We start from the raw sequence: 23,830 nt of genomic DNA, 5'->3' as shown, positions 1-23,830 counted from the left end.
CAGTGCATCTTTCAAAATAGTTTCCTTCCAGAGTCCAAGTGTAGACTGACATCAGCTTTAGGAAAAAGTTACTATTTGCCAGGGAGTGCGAGGCATGGAATTGAAGTTGTTGGTGTTTTGCTCAGTGGGTGCAGTGAATTAGCAGAACATTCTTGTACTAGGTGGAACAGAACAAGAAAGTTGTTAACAAAGTATCTCCATCAGGCGTAATAGAAATGGGAGAGGTCATCGGCATTTCACTAGATTTCTTACTCCTTCTAGTGTGTACAGAGCCTGGAAAACTGCTTTTATAATAGCCTTCACTTCTGACTGGTCCCTCAGAGGGAGGCTGACTTCAGCATATCAGAAATGGGCAGAAGAAAAAAATATTAATTTACAAGTTGTTGAATAAATAAGCACCCCTGTGGAGGCATCTGTTTTTCTGGGTGTAGAGTTACTTTGGCTGGGTAGGGCTAAGGATCTCCTGGCTTGCTTTAAACTGGGTTGCAGAAACAAGGCTTTTGCAGGTCTGCTCTTACAGTTTCATTGAACAAAGCCCCTGCAAAATCCCTGGGTTATGAAATATTTCCTCTCTGTCCGATCCCAGACAAGAGATGGCATCTGCAGAGCCAGAAAAGGAAGTCCTTGCCTTATAGAGAGAGCTCATGGTGTGACACAATGGCTGATATAAAGTGTCAGGGGAGCTGAGTTGAAGGCAAAGGAATAAAGGAAGATCAAGATTCGGTGGCTGTCTCAGACAAAAGGAAATTGGAAAGTATCTTTGGGATGGATAAATTTAAGGCTGCGCTTGTTCTGGCTGGGGTCGGGGATGCTCTCGGTTATCGCAATTTCTCCCGTGAAAACAATGCCTTCGGTGCAAAAATCCAGCAGGAGCTGAAGGAAATTGGAGGGCTTGAGAACCTGGTGCTCTCTCCCGACAAGTGGCCAGTAAGTGACAACACGCTCATGCACATGGCTACAGCTGAGGCTGTCATCACAGGTAGGTACGGCGGGAATAGCCAACAAGTCTGCAGAGGAACAGAACTGTCGAGCTGCGTTTCTTAGAATAAGGCTGATTGCTGGGGAAGTCATGAGAAAGCATGTCAGAAATGCTGTTTATGTGAATGATAATGTGCATTAGTTTGGCTGCTCCATGAGCACAGTCCTGTGACCATCTCACAAACTGGGGGGGGGGGGGGGGTCTTGATTTCTGGAGTGTGGAGGGGCTCTTCCTATATTTTCCTTAGAGATATACAGTTGCTTAAAGCTTAAAGACTACAATACCACATGTCCAGCATAACAAAAATAATTGCCAAGTAGATTATCTGTATGCTAAAATACATCAGGGAATATTATAGCCACTAGAGAGCCTTCTGTAACAGATAAGAACTCTTCTGAGTGCATTTTTTACATGCTTGTGTCCAGAACTCCAGGCTGGAGTAGAGTTACCTTTGTACCTCGTTCAGGCTAAAAGCACTAGTGCTGTCTCCTCCTTGCTTCCCCTCAGACAAAGGGCTGCATCTGCAAAAACATATTTTTTTTATAAGAGCTCCATGTCTTTAGCCCAAAAAGTATCCTAAAGTACTGTATTTATAATGAAATCTGTCAGAATGGTGGAAGTTATCAAGATGTCTTCTAAAATCACAACGGTTTGAGAGAGAGCATTCATTCTGAGAATGTTCTCAGAACATTTTTTCTTAAGGTGGGGGTAGTCTTTTTAAGATGAGAAGTGTTTGTATTGACACCTTACCCATCAAACTAGAGCTTTCTGAGTCTGGCAAGATCATAAAAGTACACCAGAAGGCAGTGACATCTCAATAGCATTTTACCTCTTCAGAATGATTCTTTTTTTTTTTTAATCTCTGTAAAAGTATTCCTGATTTTTCTTAGAACTCAAAACACTGCATAACTACCAGTAGCAGAAGCTCCCCATGTAGCTAAGTATCCTTCACATCAATGAGATTTCTTTTGTGCTACTGTTTCACTCCTTTATCTGCCTGCTTCCAATCTGCTCTAAATTTAGTAGGTAGAGATCAGTTGAAGAGTGTGTAGGACACTTCATACTTGGCTATTAGCTAACCAATGGTTTAAGGGGTAGCTAATACACTAAAGATAAGGGCAAGATGTCAGCCTATCAAGAAAAAAGATGACTAGCATACTTCTGAATATAGGCTATGATTAAACACGTATCATATGTTTCTTGCTTATTGAACGCACTAAAATCATAACTTCTGGGCAATCAAGTCAGTTAGACCAACAGTAAAATAATAATTCTTTTCTTAAATATAGCAGCCTGTAAATTGCTCTAAAGAAAAAAGTTTAAGCTACCGTTTCCATTTACTGTGTTTATCCTACACTCATTTCTTTGACCTGATCAAACAAGCATTTTAAAAAGGTGCTTTCATGGGCTGGAAAGGAAACAGCAAGATGGAGTAGGGAATTTTAGTAAAAAATCTTCATTTCACAGCAACACTGGTGAGTGGGATAAAATGAGTCTTTCTCCCTGTATTCCATAAGGGAAACACAAACCACTCCTGCCCGTGGCAGTGTCTCCTCCTGACACAGGAAGTGCAAAAAAGCTCCATGGCTTGCTCATGGCCCAGCCTAGGTGCCAAATCACCCACGTCAACAGAGAGAAGCTGAAGGAGTGAACGTCTGTGAGGCTGAAGGCATCTGCCACCAGCCCTGGGGCTGTGCCCTTACTGCTGTGGAAACAGATTTTAAAGAATATATTGGAACGTTACCAGCCCAAAACAAAAAACAAAAAAAACCAAACCAAAACAAAAAACAAACCAAAACTAAAGGAGGGGAAATCAGCAATAAAAATATCTCTGTCATTCACTGTCCTGCTCCCTGCACATCTTCTTTGCCTGGCTGCCTTATAACACAGCATTCCTCGGATGCTCACCTGCAGGCAGCTGTGGGATGTTCGTAGGCTGGGACAGACCTGCCCACGGCTTAAAGCCATGGAGTCCTGTTGTCACTGTCGGGCACTGCCCTCGGGGGAGCTCCCAGCCTGAGGCTGAGGCAGCAGCCAAGAGTGAGGTGCAGCTTTGTGTTAAAGACCAAGGCAGTTCTCACCTGGGGAGGGGATTTTGGCCAGCGCTTTGGCAGCTGCATGGAGAACATCCCAGGAGGGGCCTGGCCACAAGCAACCGGGGCTGCGTGCACTGCTGCAGAATGAGCTGCTGCTCCCCAAATCCACCATGTGCCCCGATCTGACAATCAAGGACAGACAAAACATCTGCTTCCAGGAGGAATCTGTCCTACAAGGGAGGAACAAGGACAGCGTCATCAAACCTTATCTCTGTAGGGAAGCTATCTCTGTAACAACAAAAGTGTTGGTGCTTTACTCTCTTGCTTACACATGGGTTAAAAAAACAATAAGAGTTCATTTCTAAAGAAAGAACCTGTCCTATTGATGGCTGAGACAGCAATCTGGCTCCAGGAGTGGGAACCATGGTGGGCTTGAACAGTCTGGAGGTGCTGGACCACAGGGACTCTGTGCTCTGGGGACAAGGTTTCTGCAGGAGCTGCCAGGCAGTAAACCCTGCTCCCTGCTCCTGTCTGGATAAACTGTGACACCTGACTCCTAAATCTGGAAAGAGCTGGCAGCTTGAACGTGTCATGTTTCTTTAGGAGTATATGTGGGATGGCCAGTGGAACTGGTAGGGTATTATTTTGTGTAAAAGAGGAATCTTTGTTCTACCCTTCATCTCCTTTTTTTGCCTGCCTCCATGACTGGTACTTCAGAATGTCTCTTGCTTTGGGACTTCAAACTTTCTCTTAAGTTAAATTGTGGATTTCCAAAATTCACCATCTCTGACAAAATTAAGATATTTTTGAAAGGACTTCTTCCCCTGCTATGTCATTCAACCTGTGCAACCAACCAAGTATTAAATGGGGTTTCTCTAAGTATGAAGAAAATATCTAAGTGGATAAATCCCTCTGGCCTCTGTTTGCACTGATTAGACAGCTGTAATAGTTGCCAGTGGAAGGTTTACCTTGACACAAGTCAAAGGCAGGATTCCTCAAGAACGATGTCAGACAACACCAGCCAAGAGAAGCAGCAATTCTGAAGAAACAGCCTATGTTTAACAGGGGGAAGGTTCCTCCTTAGGCAAGACTGTAGGACTTGGTAAAAATAATCTATAAACAGATATTGTTAGTGAACTTATTACAGAGAGAAGTTAGTGAACTTATTACAGAGAGAATTTTATGTGCTGGAAACTGCCTTCAGGCAGTAGGGATTTACTACTTTTAAATATAAAATTATTTTATAGTATTTTTTTATATTTTTTTTTTAATTTTTATATTTTATTAGGATTTTTATTTTTCTTTAAACCTCACTGTTTATGATATTATGAGATATTTGGATCCCTGCATGAAAGACCTACAATATTTTATACAAAATACATATAACATACAGAGCAAAGAAAGGAAGTTGCTAATTTGCTTTTGTATCTAGTCATACATCCCTCTTAAAGTGATTCTGTAATATGTTAATTTAAAAAAAAAGGCTTTAATTTTTAAATTGCATTCACATCTGTAAAGGCAGGGGCTGAGCCAGGCACGATTGGCTTTACCCAGACTTGCTGTCACCTGTCAGTTGATCGTCTCTGTAATGACTTCACATCACAGAGCTCAAATAAAGGCAGCTACTGTTCATTAACAGAATGCTTCATCATTTCAGTGAAGGAATTAAATGTGGAAAGGAAAGGAGGGAAAGATGAGAAAGATGAGAACTGAGAATCAAGACCATTCTCCCTCCAGCCTGCTGTCATGTTGTGTAAAAGTGTGACAGCAGCGCCAGAAACATGACTTGGTGTACTGGAAGTGGAAACATTTCTCAAACGCACCATGAGCTTGCTTGCATGATTTCTGTGGTTTTTTGCTCTTCTGCCTTCACACAACAGCCTTCTCTTCCCTCCTGTGAGCAGATTACTGGTGTTTGGAAGATCTGTACCGGGAGCTGGTGAAGCGCTACGTGGATGCTGTGGACAAGCTCTCGGGCAGGCGGCCGGACCCCGCCACCATCGAAGGCTGCAGGGAGTTAAAACCAGACAACCACCTTCTCGCTTGGCACACTCCCTTCAACGAAAAGGGTACAGTACTGCTTGCCTTTTAGAGGGCCTGGCTAAACTAATGCATGTTCTTGGTGTTTGTGGCTATATGGAAATTGTTTCCTTTTCCCCCTTGACATCAAAGACCATTACCCCTGAAACTTTTCCATGTTTGCCTGAGGATGACAAGAGATCTGCCAAGAATTCCTTCTGCAGGGCACTGTGTCCTCTTGTAAGCAAACCCCTCCCTCTTTAACATCTATTTAAAGAGCCTTTGTCCTTGGCTGTGTGCCTCGGGGTCCAGATCTTTGTCCTTGAGTTTAATGGTTATTTTAAGAAATATTTTCTGCCATTTTTCCTTTAAACGTTTGTAGACTTGGATCTTTTCAGTGACAACAGATCTGAAACAAAATGCCAAGCATATAAATTGGTTTAAGCACCATCACGTTCACTGGAGGGAAAACTGAGACTTTTCTCCATTTCAATGCCCTGCTAACAACTGATTGTTTTGTTGATAATCCCTAATATTCCTAGCCTGGTTTACCTGCGCCTGACCCTCTCTTTCATTCCTTTTATGTTAATTTACTTTTACAATGAATAAAATTTCCATTTCAAGTTAAATAGCAGGCAGCTATGTGCACACACAGACACACACAGTGCAATTAATCTTGAAAGCCTGTGGAGACACCCCATGATCAGAGGAGGGAGACTCAGACAGCCATAAAATGTGTCAGCTCACACTGGTGTTGGCTGTGCAGGTGACACTCAACCACTGCAGAACTGCATATGGACTCAACACCATGGCAAAGACCCGGTGGTACAATGCCACAGCTGTTCCTGGGTCTCTGCAGCCAGATTTCTCCAACAAAAAAAGCATCTCTCACTCGTCCCTGTTCCTCACAACAGCTTCTGGGAATGAAAAGGGTGTATTCTTCCCACCCTGCTATCAGCCAGCCAGATCTGAGAAAGTGCCCCTTTGGCAGTTGTCACATGTCTTGTGACTGACAGTGGATAAAATTTGGTGAAAGTAATTGTGGGAGCTGCTGTTGGCACCAAGTAGCTCTTAATATTGTTCAACAAGCAGTTGGGTATGGCTGTTCCCTGGTCCACTGCAGTGTTGCAGCTACCTCTCTTTCAGCCGTCCTCCTGCCCAGCTTTCCATGATGGACTATCTGCTTTGGGGAAACTCTGGGCTAGAAGAATCTAAAATTAATTTCTGCCTTGAGATCTAGCAGCTAAGTCACCTTCTCCATCTGGTCTGACAAGTAAGCATCTGGAACATTTCAGGAAGCCTTTTTTTCATCCTGAGAGCAGAAGAACCAGGGACCTGGAGATGTTCTGTCTTCTATGGGACCCAACACTGCTATGGACATAATTAACTTTTAATTGAATTTGCACAAAATTCTTTTTGAGGCAAAAACATGTCACAGGCATTGAACACCTGGGATTAAATGCCTAGCAGATTATATTTTGGATGGGCTGGAACCAAAAGGATGATTTGCTGGGGCATTCTATCTTGCTTCCAGCAATAATTCACATGCCAGCCTTCATGGACTTGTCTTAGGTAATTTTGCATTGCTTATGGATGCTTCTCTGCTCAGATTCTTGTGGGTTTAGTCAGCACACTGAATCCTTAAGTCAAACTGCCCTATGTATCTCTGCCACCTCATGTCACACTCATTGCCACACTCCTTGCAGATACCTGGTGTTATGTTAGAGGCTGGTGAGATTCCTGTGACCACCAGAAAACCTGCCCAAGATTGTCCAACACCTTCCATTTTAAGAGCTTGTTTACAAATTACAACGTTGATGAGCACAAGGCTAAAATTCTCTCCACTAAGCGATTGCCTCTGTTTGTAAGCATTTGTTTAAAGTTTTTATGCATATTATGCTGCTGTTTCTGAGACAAATGTTTTGACCCATTGCCAAAACTCCAAATTGTTCAGAAGAGAATCATTGATGTTGTAGAACGGAACCAAAATCTGAGTAAGGTAGTACTCCCTGAGCCAGAGATTTGCTTTTGGAGCCACTGTGAAAGGCCAGTTAAATGGTGGGACAGATAGCTGGGCTCTGCCTGTACCACGTGTATTTCAGGCCGAGACTGCAGCATCCAAGCAGGTCTTTATTTGCAGCTGTGGAAGCAACTTCTGGGCTTCCTAGAAGCACTTGAGAACTTTATGCTGGTGGTATTGGCAGAGGAGCTTGAGGGAAAAGTGTGAGGAAAAATGCAGAAAGTTGAGGGGAAAGTTGAAGAGGTTAAGCTGCAGGTGCACAGGAGATAAAGGTGCTAAGGTCTAAGTTTTCCTGCAGAATGATCTGTAGTCACAAAAGGCACATCCTCTTCAGAGTTTAGCAGCCATTACCCTAATCTTTGTTATTCTACAGTTGTAGAGTGAAGAAAATCACACTGAGGTATTACATACTAGGAAAGAATAACTTAGTGCATGAATGAAAAGGAAAATAACTGGGAAACATGGATAGGTACAGCAAAAGTTCACTGTCTCCTCCAGGACAGCAGCTAGGGACTTCAAATGAAACTAGAAGGTCATGAGCTCAAAGCAAGTTAAAAAAGGGACTTCTTCACACAACACCTACACAAGCTGCATAACTATTTTCCAATACCAATTTTCAGATGCTGCAATTCATGTGAGCTCAAAAATGAGCTCGGCAAATTCACCCAGGGGAAATCCTTGAAGGGTTTTTAAGCAGAAAGATTAATAGCCAGCTGCCTCCTGGATCAGGGAGATAAATTGTGAGCAGTTTAGTTAATACTAAGGGATAATGTCCTTTTACTTCTCTTTTACTCTTTCCTAAGTAAATCCTCTTCATTGTCAGTCATGATGAGTTGGTTTTACCTTTGGTCTGATCATGGAGGACAGTCATTATGTTGTCACATGTGTCACCTCTGTTGCTTGGACTAGTCTTGCTGTTCCTTGTGTCATTAGTTCAAATGGTAGACGTGGGACATGAGAGTCAGCCCCCTGAAGCTCTGTCTGGGTTTAGTATTACTCCATGGGATAGAATTTTTTGTTGCCAAGTTCACTTGTCTAATTCTGCAGAAGGTTTTAATGGAACTTCCCAGATTGTGGGAATGCAATGAAGTGGGAAAGACAAGCTCCTCCAGACCAGCAGTCAGATTACTGTAGTACATCTTCCATTTCGGATATACTGAAAGATGTCATGTAATTAGCAGCTTTGTGTAGTGCAAGAGCCTCCCCTCTTGGATAACCAGCATGGACTGTGTCCTTTGGAGAAACCACGTTTGCATAGTGAAGACTCTCAGATGGTTTAATGAAGAGTTTGATCTTGCAAGCAGGAGAAGGTATTTTCTCCCAGTAGAGTGGTGCCCTGGAAGACTGGATTTCCTTCCTGACTCTTCCTTGAGGTTTCTATGTGATCTGTGGGATAGCCAGTTTTATCTGCTCCTGGATAGCTGCTCTCAGGGGAGAAGAACTCTTTTCCTAAAAGGGAAATTCAGATATTGCACATGGAAATGCCAGCAGGTGGTTTATGTTAGTTTGGCTCAGGCTTCACTTTGGCTTGAAGTAGATCTCACTGCCACCCTCACTACCCCACTTGGATCACACTCATAACCTAGGACATCAGAGCTGGAGCCACTTGGCAAGAGGTGTTCCAAAAGAGCCCCTGGTGCTTTGCTCCAGAGGAGACAAAGCCCAGTGGAGCAGCTGAGGGCCCTTCTCCAGATAAGTGACTGAAAGCTTTGACCCTGGCTCCTTAGCATCTGCTGCTTTAATACAAACTCTGGCCCCTGGGTTGCTCCTACTATGCCATCACACACTCTAATGGACATACAGCCTTTCTCCATGCTGCCTGTCCGGGAAAGACAAGGAGATTGGGCTCCTAATGCAGGTTCACATAGGCTAAAATTAGGTAGCATAAATATGTCCCTTATCTTCCAGGAGCCAAGAAGAGAAACACTGATTGCTCTCAGCTATTCCCAAGGTCACTGGGAAGTGTGATTGAGCAAAGACAGCACTGAAAAATGCCAAGTACTTTCAAAAATCGAAGCCTATCCATCTCAGGGTGGTTGCCTGCAATGAGTTAATGCTTTTTTGGGCACTGGCTCACCAGCTGCAAAGAGGAGATAATCACCTCACTGGTGGCTGGTGAAGATAAGCTCATTAAAACTTTTCTGGGATCCTAAAATTACTGTGATAAGTACTGCAGAGAAATTCATTAGTAAGTTTAACTCCATTCAATGAAGTGTTTAAAAGTTGAGCACTTGGGATCATACACTCAGTGCTAAGGATTAAAAGAAATTCTGAATTTGTTATTCAATAAATAAACTCTGTGCTGCATGGAGGTGGAGGTTCCCAACACTAAGCTCAGTAAGTGTAGGCTGTAGCACACAACAAGCACTAATTTCAGGTTGTATGGGAAACTTCAGTTCTGACATTGCTTAACTTCATAGGATTTGGCTCAGTAGCCTTTAGTTTCTTTTGGACACATTATTTTTGTATGTAGCAGAAACTGGTGAAACATGCATTAAAATTGAAAGGTGAACTGTGAAGCTCGTATAAAGTGTTTTAATTGTGTGCTTACAACTATAAAATAAAGGTTTGGAGAAATGTATCTGTTTCTCAAAGTTCTGTTTCTGGTGTGGGTAAAACAGCAGTGTCAGCCAAAAAAGAGTGAAGATGGGATGAGAGTTTGGATCAAGCAAATCCTGTGAGCAAGAGAGTGGACGGCTTTCTGAACCCACTATGCTCTTCAGAGCACTTGATTATATTGGAATATAACTGTAAAAACAGAATGATTACGTAGGAGCAGAATTCCTCACAAGAAACTCAAAACTTGTAACTCATTTTGCATGGTAATTTCCCATTCCCTGAGGAGTTCCCTTCCCACACATGAGCTGAATTAATCAAGTGTGCTTGTCTCACATTTTACCAACATATTTATGTGAGATCAGTCTCCTTTTAAATGCTTGGTGTTATCCTTTTACTTTAGGTTCTGGATTTGGAGCTTCCACAAAAGCCATGTGTTTGGGGATGCGATACTGGAAGCCAGAAAGGCTGGAGTCACTCATTGAAGTGAGCATTGAATGTGGACGAATGACACATAACCATCCCACAGGTAATGCCTGCACTCTGACATCCCCTAAGGCAGCTTTGCTCTTCTGCAGGGACTGACATGGCTCCTGTGAGCTCCCCTGGTTAAACCACTTCTGCTTTGCAGGCTTCAAGGCCTCAGTTTGAATGTTGATTGGTTAATACATACATGTGTATACAACTTATATAGGCTTATATATTTGCTTGTATATTATGCCGACAGCATCCTCAGGCATAGTTGTTTCTCTACTAAAATCCCAATATCTGAACATAACCTGCCTTGTCCAAAGCATACTCATGTTAGTTGCCCTGATCAAATTTTGGGATTCATGTATATCTCGATGACTCACTGTTATCATGCAGATTTATGGTTCAGGGGATAACAACATTTTTCTCTTGGCAGGTTTTGTCATATCCAATCACTGTAGGTAAAGGTAGTAAGCCAAAAAAGCCTAACTCTACATATGTTAGGATACTATCTGAAACATTTTCTAAACAAAACCTAAATAAGCAGATTTAATGTTGTTTTTAATATTCAGGTCTGTCATTTTGATAATTTTATGCTATGCAAACATGTATTCATTCTGTCTGCTTTAAACAGCAATAAATAAAACCATAATGAATGGTGACATGTTCAACACCCTCAGTGCTATGAAGCAGTCAGAAAAGCCATCAGTATGTCATAAAATTAGGGGGAAAGGGTTCAAAACAAAGCAGAAAATTAGGCTGATATGTAAAGTCTATGGTGCATTAGCAGCCGTAAAACTGCTTGTAGTCTGTGTCCGTCATGTCAGAAAGGGCTTATGAGACTCAGAAAATGGCAGCAAGGAGGATCCAAGCTGTCACACACCTTCCATACAACAAGAAATTACATCCAGAAAGAGTTCTCAGCTGGGAAAACTTAAAGTGGCACAGCAGGGGAGGCAGGAAGGAGAGGGGTGGAAGGGCCACCTGCACCTCACTGCCATCCTGAAACGTGTCAGGAAAATGCCAGTTATGATCCTCTTAACCCAGAAAAACCCAAACAGTGTGTCAGCTGGGACTGAAAGCAGCAGACAAAGGAAAAACTTCCCCATGTTATGCACAGTGAAGCCTTAGACCTCTCTGCTACAGGCAGCTGTGAAGTCCATGGGTTCAGAGGAGATCAGTCAAAGAGGCTGTCTTGTCAAAATCAATCAAGCTGTGTAATTAAATTGGCCCCTAAAACTAGCCTAGATCTTCTGGGGAGTGGAGAAGCCAAACCACATAGGAGTTCACTCTGTCCTGCAGAGGCAGGCACCTTGGCTGGGGCGTGCTTTCTTCCCCAGTGGGGAGCAGCAGGCTGTGTGAGGGCTGCTGTGGGCAGGGGGAGCAGGGAACAGCAACAGGGAGTGGGCAGGAGGGGACTGCCAGCCCTCGCAAAACCTTCAGGGCACACCCCAGCCTCTGCCCCCTCTGACTGAGGCGTCCCAGTGCCCCCTGATAGCTCTTTGATTCATGCTCTAAACCCTCTGCTGCCACCCTCACATGTGGCCCTCAAGGATCTTTGTGGCATCTGGGCTGGCTGCTGCCTACCTGGGTGAGACCCTTTGGGCTGGGTCTACACGGGCTGTTACTTTTTATGAAAACATCTACGGGGCTCAAGCTGGATGCACCTTGGGCCTGGCCCAGCAGGTTTTGTGGCAGAGGGAATCAGTAATCACCTCATCTAGACTTGTCACTTCCTAAGATAATTTTGTTTTACCTTCAGCAAAACACACAAAATTCATGATTATCTCTATGCATGAGTGAACGCTTTTGGACCCATGCACTGAAAGAAGCAAATGCATGAATACTTTGCTCACCTGGGATTTATTTAAATGACTGACTGCTTTTCTTCAGCTTCTTTTGCACACTGCACCAGGTTGATTTTGTTGCCCTTGACAGAATGCCAAGGACACAAACAAACATAAGAAATGAGCCCTACTTTTACTGGTGTCATGGAAGTGTTGAGTGCTCATCAACAGTTATATTATTTGTAGTATTTACAATGTTGAAGTTACAAATAGAAGACCAGGATGTCTTTCTTGGACAATTTCTTCTTTCCTCTAAGGGGACATGGATTTGTTCCCTTAGAGTCAAATGAGCCAGAAATAGTGTTAGACCACTCCTCTTGGGCTGGATGATGCTGTAAACAAGCTGATATAGCTTGTAATTTAATCACTTTGTACAAGTCAATTATTCCATGTGACTTCAATTAGAAGATTTTCAGTATCCCATTGGTAGATGATGTTTATTTTTGACCCCTACCTCAATTTCTATCACATTACACCACTGAGAACAGAAGCTCCCTACTATGTAAGCTAAGTCACAAACCAGTGGGCAGCAGTCATTAGCCAATAATCTCGACATGCCACAAGTCAGATTGCAAACAGGCGGAGATGGGTTGTGTACATTTGTTAATCTACCTGACAGCCATGAGGCATTCCACTGGTGATTTTATGGGGAAAAACAAGGACAAAAAGGATGGTACCAGCACAGATGCACACTGGTAATCCTTGCTGTTTGTGAATTCCAGGTTTTCTAGGGTCCCTTTGCACAGCTCTCTTCGTGGCATACGCAATACAAGGGAAACCCCTTGTGCAATGGGGAAGAGACATGATGAAGGTTGTGCCGATGGCTGAAGAATACTGTAAGAAGACCATTCGTCACATGGCAGGTACTGAGTCTGGATCAAGGGTTTATTTTCCTAAAGCTATGTTTAGCTGCAAAGGCACTGAAGAAATGTCTACATCTTGTTGCTTTCATCCCCTCCTCCCTCCAAAGGCTGTCCACCCACCTTCTCTGCTCAGAGAAGTAAGCTCTCCATAGGTAGTGCCACCTTCTTCTACCACCAGTTATTTGACTGGTGTATTAGTGGCAAAAATACAAAGCAAAATGACAGTGACTGTGCCCTACTGCAGTTTTATTTTTAGGGAATCTTCAGAGATTGCTGGGTGGGGGGAGGAAGGAAATTATATTTAGCAGGTAATCAGGCAAACTGACTCTTGAGATTAATTATTCAGCTGCCTTCCATCAATTAATGCAGTTCAACATCTTCCAGAAGAAAAATCACTGACACTCCTCATCCTGCCAGGAAAATTTGACCTGGAGATGCCTCCTGACCAAGAGTTAGCTTTTGACCACAATTCAGATTTGGCTTGTTGCTTTTCTGAACAAATATTTAAGATACAACCTGTTGAATCCTTGTTTTAAACAACTGAATGTCACCCAGCTACTGAACTTGATGCTACTACTTTATTATTGCTACACACATGGTCTTTGGGGCAAAGTCCCCTCTTGTCAGGAAGTGATGTTTGTGATGGTGAGGCCTGCCATGGACAGACGAGTATCATTACACTGAAACATCAAGGAAAGAGATTAAGAGGCAGCTGTTGAGAAAGACTGAACTCAATAGAAACCTTTACTTGAGAGCACTCAGAAATTAAAACTTACCCCTGAAGGAAAGCTGCTGCTTTAAAATCTGAAAGGAGCCCCAGAAAGGCTTTCTGAAAGACCCTGTGTTTTCATCTGTGCCTCATTGCACACCAGGATTTTTTTTAGCAGAGACCCATGAGGAGCAGGTGCAGGATTAATATGACGGGGCGTCTCTCTGGGTGGCTTTGCAGCAGGTCCCTGTCACTCCACCCGAGCAGGACCCCTCGGCATGGAGGTATGTGTGCTGGACTCCTGAGGCATGCCCTCCAGCCAGTGCCTTTATTGTTGAGCTTCATCCTATTTTGGTAGTGGGGAAAAGTGTCCTGCATTAAAGTTAAGCTCCTTGGCTGCTGAGATGGGCTGCAAAGAAATCCTGCCAAACAGAGTCCTCCAGTTTCAGAAAATCCTATTTTAGCTATATTATCCCCCATGGATAACAAACAGAGAGCTTGTTAACTGTGTCACAGAGAGTTCAACTCTACAGCCCTCTCTGATATCCAGTTGCAATTACTGGCTGGATAGTTCCATGGACCTGAATGTGGCCATCACCTCGGCTGGGCTCGGGGGGCAGTGCAGAGCCTTGCTAGGGTTAGTGGCATGGGATTCTGATTGTGCTACAGGTCCACCCAACAAAAATCTCCTTCAGCTGCTTGATCCCTCTATTTCTGAAACTGTGGAACAAGCACCTTGTTTGTAAAGGTGCTACATAGAAAACATTAATTTTTGAGGCATTTATGGTTTATTGTCATGGGGGAATTAGGGAAAAAACCCACACAAACAAACAAACAAAAAGCCAGCAAAAAAGAAAGAGACCAGTCAGGTCACTCACATTTCTAAAAACTGTCATAACCAGCTGCTGTAGTGGGTATTGATAGTTTACATTTGTTTTGCTTATCTTTGTTTTCCTCTGGATACTGTAGATACATCTAGATGCTGTCCTTGGCCTGATGGCTGTAAATACCCTTTCACTCTGTTTTTGTAAACACCACCCCTTCTTAGGATTCTAGTTTGGTTTCTTTGAAATGAGGTCAGACTGGGTCACAGACTCAGAAAAAGGGCAGCTGGACATTTCCAGGTGTCTTGGGTATGTGACTGAATGCTCATCAATGTCTGGGACACTGGCAGCTGACAAATTTGTGAAAGTATCAGGTCCTACAAAGCAGCTTGGATTTTTACAAAAATGCCCCTACTTAAAGATCTTAATTGCCAAAGACAGTCACCACTGTGGCATTTTAGGACAATAAGCAAAATCAGATTAGATCCTTCAGGTGAATGGTTTGGTTGTGTGAGTGCTTCTCAGCCACCTGCAGCGCGCACCACTGAGCAGCCAAGCGGGGGAGAGGGACGGAAAAAGTGGGAACGTTAAATTTTATTTGACGCCCATAGTCCCATCCAAAATTGCGTTTGCCTTGGAATATTTAGCCATCTGGGCCACCTCAGTGTTCTCTAACTCCTTACCCCCTTCAGCTTGCCAGGCAGGGCTTCCCTCAGGCCTCAATTCTGCAGGCAGGTGCATGTGTATGTGCTTAACAGTCCATAAGTGTCTTTTCTTTATAAAAAGGGTGAACCAGAGCATTGTCTCGAAAATTAATTAAATTTATTAAGTTTATTTACATGGGGAACATTAAGCATGATTAGAGATCACTTCCCAAAGTGACAGAAAAAAGGGAGAAAGACATATGGTTATTAAAAAAGGCTTATTTCTATGGGCACAAATAGCAGATGTGTGTGTTATTTATCCTTTTGCTACATTTGATATCTATTATAATATATGCAAATGGGAAATTTGGACTTTCCTATCTGATGATATTTCCTGAATGATTACACAATAAATGTGATGAAAATAAAACAGAAATACTGGAGAATTTATGCAATTAAAAAATTGATAACTGATCTAGGAGGCAAATTGTATTTAGGATGTGGAAGCGTTTTAGATAATCTTTAATCATAGTAAAGGAATAAAAACTGGCAAAGAATTGATTATTTTCTTTTTGTTAACTTTTATCTTTTCCTTGGAGTGCTCTTCAGTAAATTGTTGTAAAATTTTATCTTGATATATCTTAAATGACATTAAAATAGCACAAAGTTATGAAAGTATTTTCTTTATTGCATCCTCTGCTCTCAATTAGATGTCCTGCTTTATACTTAGTATATATGCAGTACATTACTGTAAAATACCTGGGGTTTCATGTCAGTCAATACTGTCATTATCCTTAAAATATGTTAAAGTAGAACTGAAAATGTTCTCAAAATGAAATAATGCGTCATTAATTTCTTTTGCCTTCAGAATATCAAGAGCATTGGTTTTACTTTGAAGCCAAGTGGCAGTTTTATTTGGAGGAGAGAGAAATCAATGAGGAAAATCAGAATCAACCTGTCTTTCCAGCCAACTATGATGCAGAGGAGAGAGAAAAGGTAACTGCAACTTCTGAAAGTTCTTGTGATGGCTCTGAACCAAGAGAGGTATTTTCAAAGAGACACATCACCATTTTTCAACTGATTGCACTGCCAGAGTAGTCAGGAAATTTATTTTTTTTCCCCTGAAATTTCAAGAGACAAAAAACAACTCCCATCCTTGACTCAGGTACGTTAGCTTAAAAAAAAAAAACATTTACCACCCGTCCTGGGTTTGCTGCAATGGGAGAAAACAGTGCAGAGAGCCAGGCTTAATGGTCTGGCACCCAAAGCAGCTACAAAACATGCGCCATGTCTATCTGAGGGTGGAAAAGGCAAATGTCCTGCCAGGGGCTCTCATAAAAGGCTCTAATGGAGCTGTGGCCAGAGTCCCACAAAAATACCCCCAGGTGTTAGAAGCTGGATTTGGTCAAGTTTAGTGGAGGGTGTCCCAGCCCATGGCAGGGGATTGGAACTCAGTGGTCTTTAAAGTTCCTTTCCAACCCAAACCAGTCTACAAGTTTTTGGTCCTTTGAGCAGAAGACGAACATCCCAAGTGATTGATTTGCTGCCAACTTGGGCTGTGCCAAGATAGTTTAAAGTGTCTTGAGAGATGGTGCTTCACCACATTCCATGAGATACTATTTTATAATGTACATTATTTTTTCTTTGCTGGTTATATCTTATTAACTCAAGAGACATGTGTCTTCTTCCTTGCTCATTACAGCTGCCTGATATGGGCTGGCACCCCCCAAATCTCTCCGCTTAGTAGCTAAACAATAAGTATGTGGTTCTTGTCACCATTTGCCATAAATCAATCCTTTTTTCCCAGACTATTTAAGCATAGTTCTATGCTGAGAAGTCACTTTGTGTATCTTTAGGTGATTTTCTGTGCAGTGAAAGGTGCCTATGGAAGTCTGATTGACTGTGGGTAATAAGAAATTGCTCACTCTAAATATAAAGAATAGATTTCCTTCCAGATTTATTTTAGTAATTCAATGCCATGAATTCTCTATTAGTTTTATATTCCTTCCAGTACTGCTGGAGTCTCAGCAAAGCTTTAGGAGAGATTAAACCAAACAATAATTTCCCATGACCATTTCAAGAGAGAACTGTATGAATTCCTAATGCCAAAACAAAATTTACCTTCATTACCCTAGCCCAACTGTTTTGGCCTACTGAGCTGTTTATTTTGATGAACAAGAAAGGAGAAATGGTGGTTGATCCTCAAAATCCCCCGCCAGGCAGAGATCATAGCCTGGCAGAAGTCGAGACACTTCATTAGTGTGCTAATAGCTATGGAAAGAATAGATGAGGAGAAGGAGACCATTCTGCCTGTCTTTTCCCCAGTTGTCCCCTCTCTTTGCCTTCCCTCCAGACTAGCTGTCCCCTCGTGTTTGGGAGCACAGCTTGTTGCCTTTCCACGTGCAGTTAATAAAGCACCAGTATCTGGCACAACCCTTGCCCACAGGGCACCATATGCATGTTCCTGCTTGGCCAGGTGCACCTTTCTGCAGGCACAATGCCATCCAAGCCCTAGGTCTTTGCTGGCCCACCCAAGGGAAGCTGGGCTTGTGCCGCAACATAGCACAGGGCTGCACTAAGATGCTGGAGCTGAAAGGAGAAGGAAGCAGTTTGGGAAGTGCTGCCTTGGGGCAGTTAAGTCCTGCCAGGTTCAGCCCTAGGATAGCTATCCCCAGTGTAAAACTGCTTCAGCAAGGCGGGATGACATTGGATGTGTGCAGAGCATCAGGGATGAGGAGGAATAGCCAGAGTGACACTTGATCTGCCTGGCTGCACTCCCAGAATAGCCCCTCCGTGCTGAGCCCTCCTGCCTTTGGTAGCATTGCATGTGTGTCCGTATTGCACTAGCAGTATCCAAACTGCAGCAACAGGGCTGGAAATTTGCATGGGGCAAAGAACAACATAAAGCATAAATAATCTCTCCAGACTGTAAAAAAAGAAAAAAAAAAAAAAAGCAGCAGAGTAAAGCTGTTGTCCAACTCTTCTGTGTTTGATGGATGTGTAGATAAACTTCAGCCAAGCATGAAACAGCTCAGGTGAAAATGAATAGAGAGAAAGGCAAACCCTTCACACATGTTGCAGAAGCCAAGAGCCAGCCAACCAGCAACATTCAACTGGCCATGATGTAAGCTAAACTTCAGGAAATAAAGCTGCCCATTTCTCTAATGGGAAGGTATTTTTTAACTATACATTTATTAGTGTTGAGATAATTTGGGGATTTGGGGCTGGAGGTACCTGCTTTAGAGAAAATCCAATTTTCCTTTACAAGCCTCACTGTGGATTTGGAGTTCTTTCTTCTTACTTCTCCTGAGGAAGAACTGTTTCTTACATTTGCAAATTATTTTCCCTTTTGTTGGACAAGTGCTTTTAGAAGAGGAGAGAAAAGGCTTGGCAAGAAAAAGACAGAGAAGAGGGCTTGAATTACATAGTCTGAAACTAAGGCCCTAAAGAAATTACTGGATCAGAATATTTTCACCCCCCATGAAAACTTGACTATTTGAAACATTTGCAAATGTGCAGTAAGAGGAGTGAGAACATTCCCAGAGGCAGGAAGAAGACTGACGAAGTATGTCCTTACCAACCTTAAATTTTCATATGATAAGGAATTTCTAGGATGTGAACTTGAAATCTGTCTTGATGTACTTTTTTGGCATTTCTGGCTTGCTTAAACCAGCCTCTTGGCCTTCCAAGAATTTGGTGCATTAAGCTGGACTGCAGGCTTACACCGGTGCCTCAGGCATCGCCGGGACTGCTGGAGTGGCTGCTGGGGCTCGTCCCACGCCGCACCAGAGGAGCCCCAGCACAGCCCCTGCCGCCCTTTCCAGCCCAAGGAGCTATTCCCACTCAGCAGGGCAGACTGGCCAATGCCCCACGCCTGCAGCTCCAGTGCCCTGCCCTGACGGTGCCGTCTCTCCCACAGACGTACAGGCGGTGGAGCTCCGAAGGCCGCGGGGGAAGACGAGGCCACGACGCCCCCATGATCGCGTACGATGCCCTGATGGGCTGCGGCGGGGACTGGACAGAGCTCTGCAACCGCTCCATGTTCCACGGAGGTGAGGGTCCCCTGTGCCTCCCACCCCTGCTTCCTCGCCAGGGCCTCGCTGGCTGTCAGCTGCCTCTGTTGGCCAATCTGCCATGTTGTCTGTAATACTGTCACCCCTGGTTTTAGCCTCTAAACCCCATTCTTCTGGCAGCAGCTGCCACACGAGCCAATTACAGCACTTTTCAAATGTTGCTCCATCCACATCTCATGGTTCCTCCAGAGGTGTGTGAGGAGGAAGCCAGCATGACTTTCTAAAGGGCTGACAGATCCTGACAGAGCACAAGCACCTTTGGCAAAACAACCTTTTAGCTGCATGTAATGAAACCAAGTAAGGGAGAAAAATAATACAGCACCCAAACAAGGGCCAGCCAAATAAAATCCAGCACTTGGAGGCACACAATTAAGTACTTCTACAGATTTGTGAGAGAGAACTTTCTCATTAGCAGTTGCATCTTGCTGGACTTTTGGGAGGGCCAGCAGAGCTGGGGGGCAGGACCCCAGCACTGAATCACCCACTCCCTCCCTACATGGTGTGGGCCCTTTGCAGGGGCTCTAGGTCTCTCACCTGCCCCAACACAGTGTTGAGAGCTCACAGTCCCCCACTGCAGACCCTGGCAGGTACAAACCCACAGTCACAGAGCATCAGTGCTCCTCATCCTCAGCAAGGCTGGTTGTTTTAAAGACTGCACAGTGCTCTAAAACTGCTGGGCTGGGCTGGGCTGGGCTGGGCTGGGAGAAGGGAAGGGACACTCCAGTCCAGGACCTTTGTTGTATAGTAGACACCTCTGCAACTATTATTCCCTCCTTTATTCTTAGCAATGGCTGGCTGCCTGCAAGAGCTGCTCTGCTGGGGTAGGTTTTCCCGAAACCAAGTGAGCACCCAGCCCAGGAGTGCGTACCACAGTGGCATCTCCATGCGCTCGCCTTGGCATCATTCTCTTACTTAGGCATCCTTAGCCTTTGGGACTGGCCCAACATGCTCCCATCAGTGTGGAATGCTCCCTCCAGTGCAGTTTTCAGTTGTGTATGTGAAGGTGACACTAAGAGACCACTGCAATTGTGCTTAATCCTGCAGGGGAGAGTGCGGCTACTGGGTCCATCGCCGGCTGCCTGTTTGGCCTGGTGTACGGCCTGAGCAAGGTGCCCAAGGGCTTATACCAGGACCTGGAACAAAGGGAGAGGCTCGAGTTCTTGGGCGAGAATCTTTACCGACTATCCATGGAGGAAAAGTAAAGCAGTTTCTGCCATTTTCTCTTTCTATAAAGACTATATCAAACCCTGTAGATATCTGACTGGCATTCATAGTGAAGGAGGTGGCCCTGGGTTAGTCTGAAGAGCTCTATGTACATCGCGTGCAAGTGAAGATAGCTGAGTTCTTAGACTGATTAGGATTATTAGACTGATTAGATACATGTGATATTTATGGGTTTTTTTACAGATGTAGGGATTTCTAAATACAAGGAGTGCTGCTTAAACCTCAAATGGCAAAAAATAAATAAAATGTCTTTTGACTGATTTCAGTCTAACTTGCTATAATACCACTTCCTAAACAGCTGTTTCCAGTAATTACACATACAAAATTAATTTTCAGAACTAATGCTTTCTTGCAAAACTAATGGTAGTACCCACTCACGGGGGTATTCTCTGTATATTTGACAATCCTTTCACCACTGTGTCCCTCCTTGTTCTCAAATCTAATGTGTCTGTGACACTTGTAAACCTAATGTCTCATGGATTAGCTTTTAATGAATCACTGATCCCTCTATCAGCACTGTGGTGTAAGGTGTTGTTACATTAGAAGCTTCCAGAAAAGGAAAAGCCAACACTAAAAATACCTCCAAGGAACAGCAAAGCATCAGTGTGTCTAAAATTTCTGATCAGTGTGTCTAAAATTTCCGAATTATGGTTTTATTCTTCTTCAGTCTTCAGAACAAAAGTTTCTCTAAAATATAACTGGCTGAAATATTTGTAAATAAATTAATCTTGCACTATTTTCTAGTATCAGTCTTTATTTTTAGATTGAACAGATTATATGTTGCTGTATCAGTATCAGAATTTTTGGCTGAGGTCTTCTAGCAGTTGTAATAGGTCAACAGTTAGGCTGTGATACATTTCACAAGTCTGAACACCACGAAAACCACAAGAAGAAAAGTTACTGCTTTACCTTTTCCCTTTTTTTTTCTCCTTCCCTTTATTACCTTTTGTTCTTTTTCACCTTTCCTTGCCTGGCTTCATCTCCCCTCTTCTCTCCAAGTTCTTCTTCAACATTTCTTTTTTCTTTTTTATTTTTCTTTTTTCTTTTTTATTTTCCTTTTTCCTTTTTTCCTTTTTTCCTTTTTTTCTTTTTTAAATTTTTATTTTTTTCTTGTCCTTTTTTCATTCCTTTTTCTTTTCCTTTCCCTTTCCCTTTTTTCCTTCTTTTCCTTTTTCCTTTTTCTCTTATTTTCTCATTTTTCAAGAAAACCAGCAAACTACGATTGGGTTAAAAGTTGCATACCACAAAGTAGGCCTTGATGAAGGAGATCCTAATGCCCCCAAGAGCAGCACAGGCACAAATATGGAATCCTCAATGAAATAACGCAGATGTGAGCTCAGAAATTGTTCCCAAGTTTAACCTCATGGTTTACCTTAGAAGTTCAGAAAGTGAGATCCACGTAATACTTTCTAATTTCTACCATGTGTGATTGCCTACGTGGTGTTGGTTTCTCCTGTCTTTCTCCAGCTGCTGACCTGTGTTTTAAAATGATAGCTAAAAATACATGAGTACTTTCCTACGCTTTTTTCCATGTAAGCCATTGCTGGAATCGTCACTGGGATGTTATGTGACAGACACAGGAGCAGGTGATGCCTGTCAGTAGGAATAGCAGCCTGCATGACAATGTCCGTATGAAAAGGTTTTCCGTACTATGCGTTACCACTCGCTCTGTTGTTTTAGCATGTTTTCTCTTGGCAGCTTCGCAAGGTGCTTTCTTGTTTGCTTTGGAGATGTGTTAAACCAAAGGCAGCAATTGTGTCAGTAGCTTGTGGTGCCAGAGAATACCAAGACTTTCTGAAAACATTGCTTCTAGTTTAGGATGCCTCTAGCTCTCCTGTAATAGATTCAGCTGTAGAGAAGAGAGAAGAAAATGTTCTGCATAAGGTAGGACTTTCTCTAGTACTTTGGCTTTTCTTCTTCCTTTAGAAAAAATAATCACCAACAGATATTAAGAGCATTCATAATTTTTCCCACTTTACCTTCTATCTAACCTGGGCAGGACCAAGTTGTGTTTCAGAGATCAATAAGAGAATCTCATTGAAAAAAAAAGACTGAACCTATAAAGCACCCTTTCTGCAGCTGTTGGAGTGAGCAGTGCCTTGGCCATCATTTCACTGAACACACTCAAAAGTCCTGTGCATTGTTTTGAGTGGGCAGAGCTGCTCCTGGTTGTCTTCCTTACCTAGGGGCAGATTGTTGGACCAAACACCTCACAGAGCCAGGCAGTGATGAGATGCCCAGGGATGAGGGAGGTTGTGAGATGCAGGACCTTGCACACACCAGTTCATGGCCATTTCCCCAGAGCCTACCAAGAGTAAGGCAGACCAATCCATTGATTTCTGACAACTTTTGCAGGTTGGACAGTGTTTTCAATTTGTTTCTTGTTTTTTGATGAGGCCTCCGTAGTGTTGTTTCCTTCTGCCCATTCCACTGTCCCTGCAACAGCCAGTCCTTTTGGCTGCCAGTGTCTAAAATGGTGATCAGATACTTAGCATGAAATTCAGGATCAGGAGACAGGGCCTTCTCTTTTGCACACCAGAGACATTAAACCAGAAAATCCTACAACTGTATGCTTTTAGCAAATGCCATGGGATGTCACCACACCCTGCTACTCAGCAGCATCTGGAACCCTAACAGAATGGAAAACTTGGAGTGCACTGGTGCAGGAAGCAGCAGGCAGGTCTGGGAAAGAGTACCAGCTCCTCTCCCTTGGCACCTCAGCTCTCCTCCTCTCGCAACACAGGGGTGTCCACTGCAGAGGTTTCTCTGGGACAGGCCAGCCAGCAGGATAGGGTTGCACTGCTGCTCATTAGCATATTAGGCTGTTACCACTCTGATGCTGCCTGTGATAAGTGTCCCCAAAGAACCTATAAATAAGTAACTAAGCAGCCTGTCTTATGCATCCTAAGTATTTGTGGGCCAAGAAGACAGGAAACTTTTGAAGGTGGCTTTGCCTCCTCTGCAGGACTAAGCAGTCTGTCCTCCAGACACTGAAAACCATGTAGCAGCAGTTCCATAAACCAGCAGCACATTGAGGCACATCACATACATTAAAAAGATTGGAAACCAAAATTCCTCTCCAGAGGAAGAGAGGGAGATAAAGTACATGTTAGACCATTTTGCAGGATCAGGGAGGAGCCCAAGTGTCTGCCTCATCATATGGCATAGCTCACAGTGCTGGGAAGTGAATTCTGCTGGCACAGGGTTCCCCCATGCATGGGGATTACCTGTCTGGATACTGCCAATGGGATTAGAACTGACTTTGTAGTTGATACAGAGGTGACTATATTTCATTGATAGATGACATAGTTTAAGAGGCACAGGATGCAATTTGGGAAAAGACAGTAAGGAAAAATTAGGGATGATGACTTAGCCTGCTGAGAATGGTGGTCATGCTCCCAAACATGAGGCCCTTACTTAGGCTTCCTTCCTTGAGGGGAAGCCATGTTGTTTTCCAAACACTAGGTTAAAGCAGATTTACCACTACCTTCATTTTCTGAGGTGGTCTCAGAATTCAGTATCATTGTACCACTGCCCTTGCACAGAATGCATTTCAGATTTACAT

At 43.3% G+C, this 23,830-nt stretch overlaps 1 protein-coding gene across 1 annotated transcript; it reads left to right on the top strand.

Annotated features, from left to right (window-relative positions):
• Positions 1-471: 471 nt before the first annotated feature.
• Positions 472-20,995, top strand: ADPRHL1 (ADP-ribosylhydrolase like 1). Its single transcript, XM_005516585.3, has 7 exons — positions 472-979; positions 4,920-5,084; positions 10,014-10,139; positions 12,651-12,791; positions 15,837-15,964; positions 18,888-19,020; positions 20,086-20,995. Exons 1-7 carry the CDS (start codon positions 766-768, stop codon positions 20,241-20,243), a joined length of 1,065 nt encoding a protein of 354 aa, XP_005516642.1. The 5' UTR covers positions 472-765; the 3' UTR covers positions 20,244-20,995.
• The last annotated feature ends 2,835 nt before the right edge of the window (positions 20,996-23,830 follow it).

This window comes from Pseudopodoces humilis, chromosome 2 (genome assembly GCF_049639895.1).
Source record: "Pseudopodoces humilis isolate 2021_Gansu_Grassland_sample_001 chromosome 2, ASM4963989v1, whole genome shotgun sequence".
Taxonomy (NCBI): Eukaryota; Metazoa; Chordata; class Aves; order Passeriformes; family Paridae; genus Pseudopodoces; species Pseudopodoces humilis.
This window is presented reverse-complemented; position numbering and strand designations above follow the sequence as displayed.

Bases quoted from the DNA above. Each gene is read 5' to 3' on its own strand.
- ADPRHL1 (XM_005516585.3), top strand. From the start codon at position 766: ATGGATAAATTTAAGGCTGCGCTTGTTCTGGCTGGGGTCGGGGATGCT. The intron at 980-4,919 runs GTAGGTACGGCG...TCCTGTGAGCAG, and splicing joins AGCTGAGGCTGTCATCACAG to ATTACTGGTGTTTGGAAGAT. The intron at 19,021-20,085 runs GTGAGGGTCCCC...TTAATCCTGCAG, and splicing joins CCGCTCCATGTTCCACGGAG to GGGAGAGTGCGGCTACTGGG.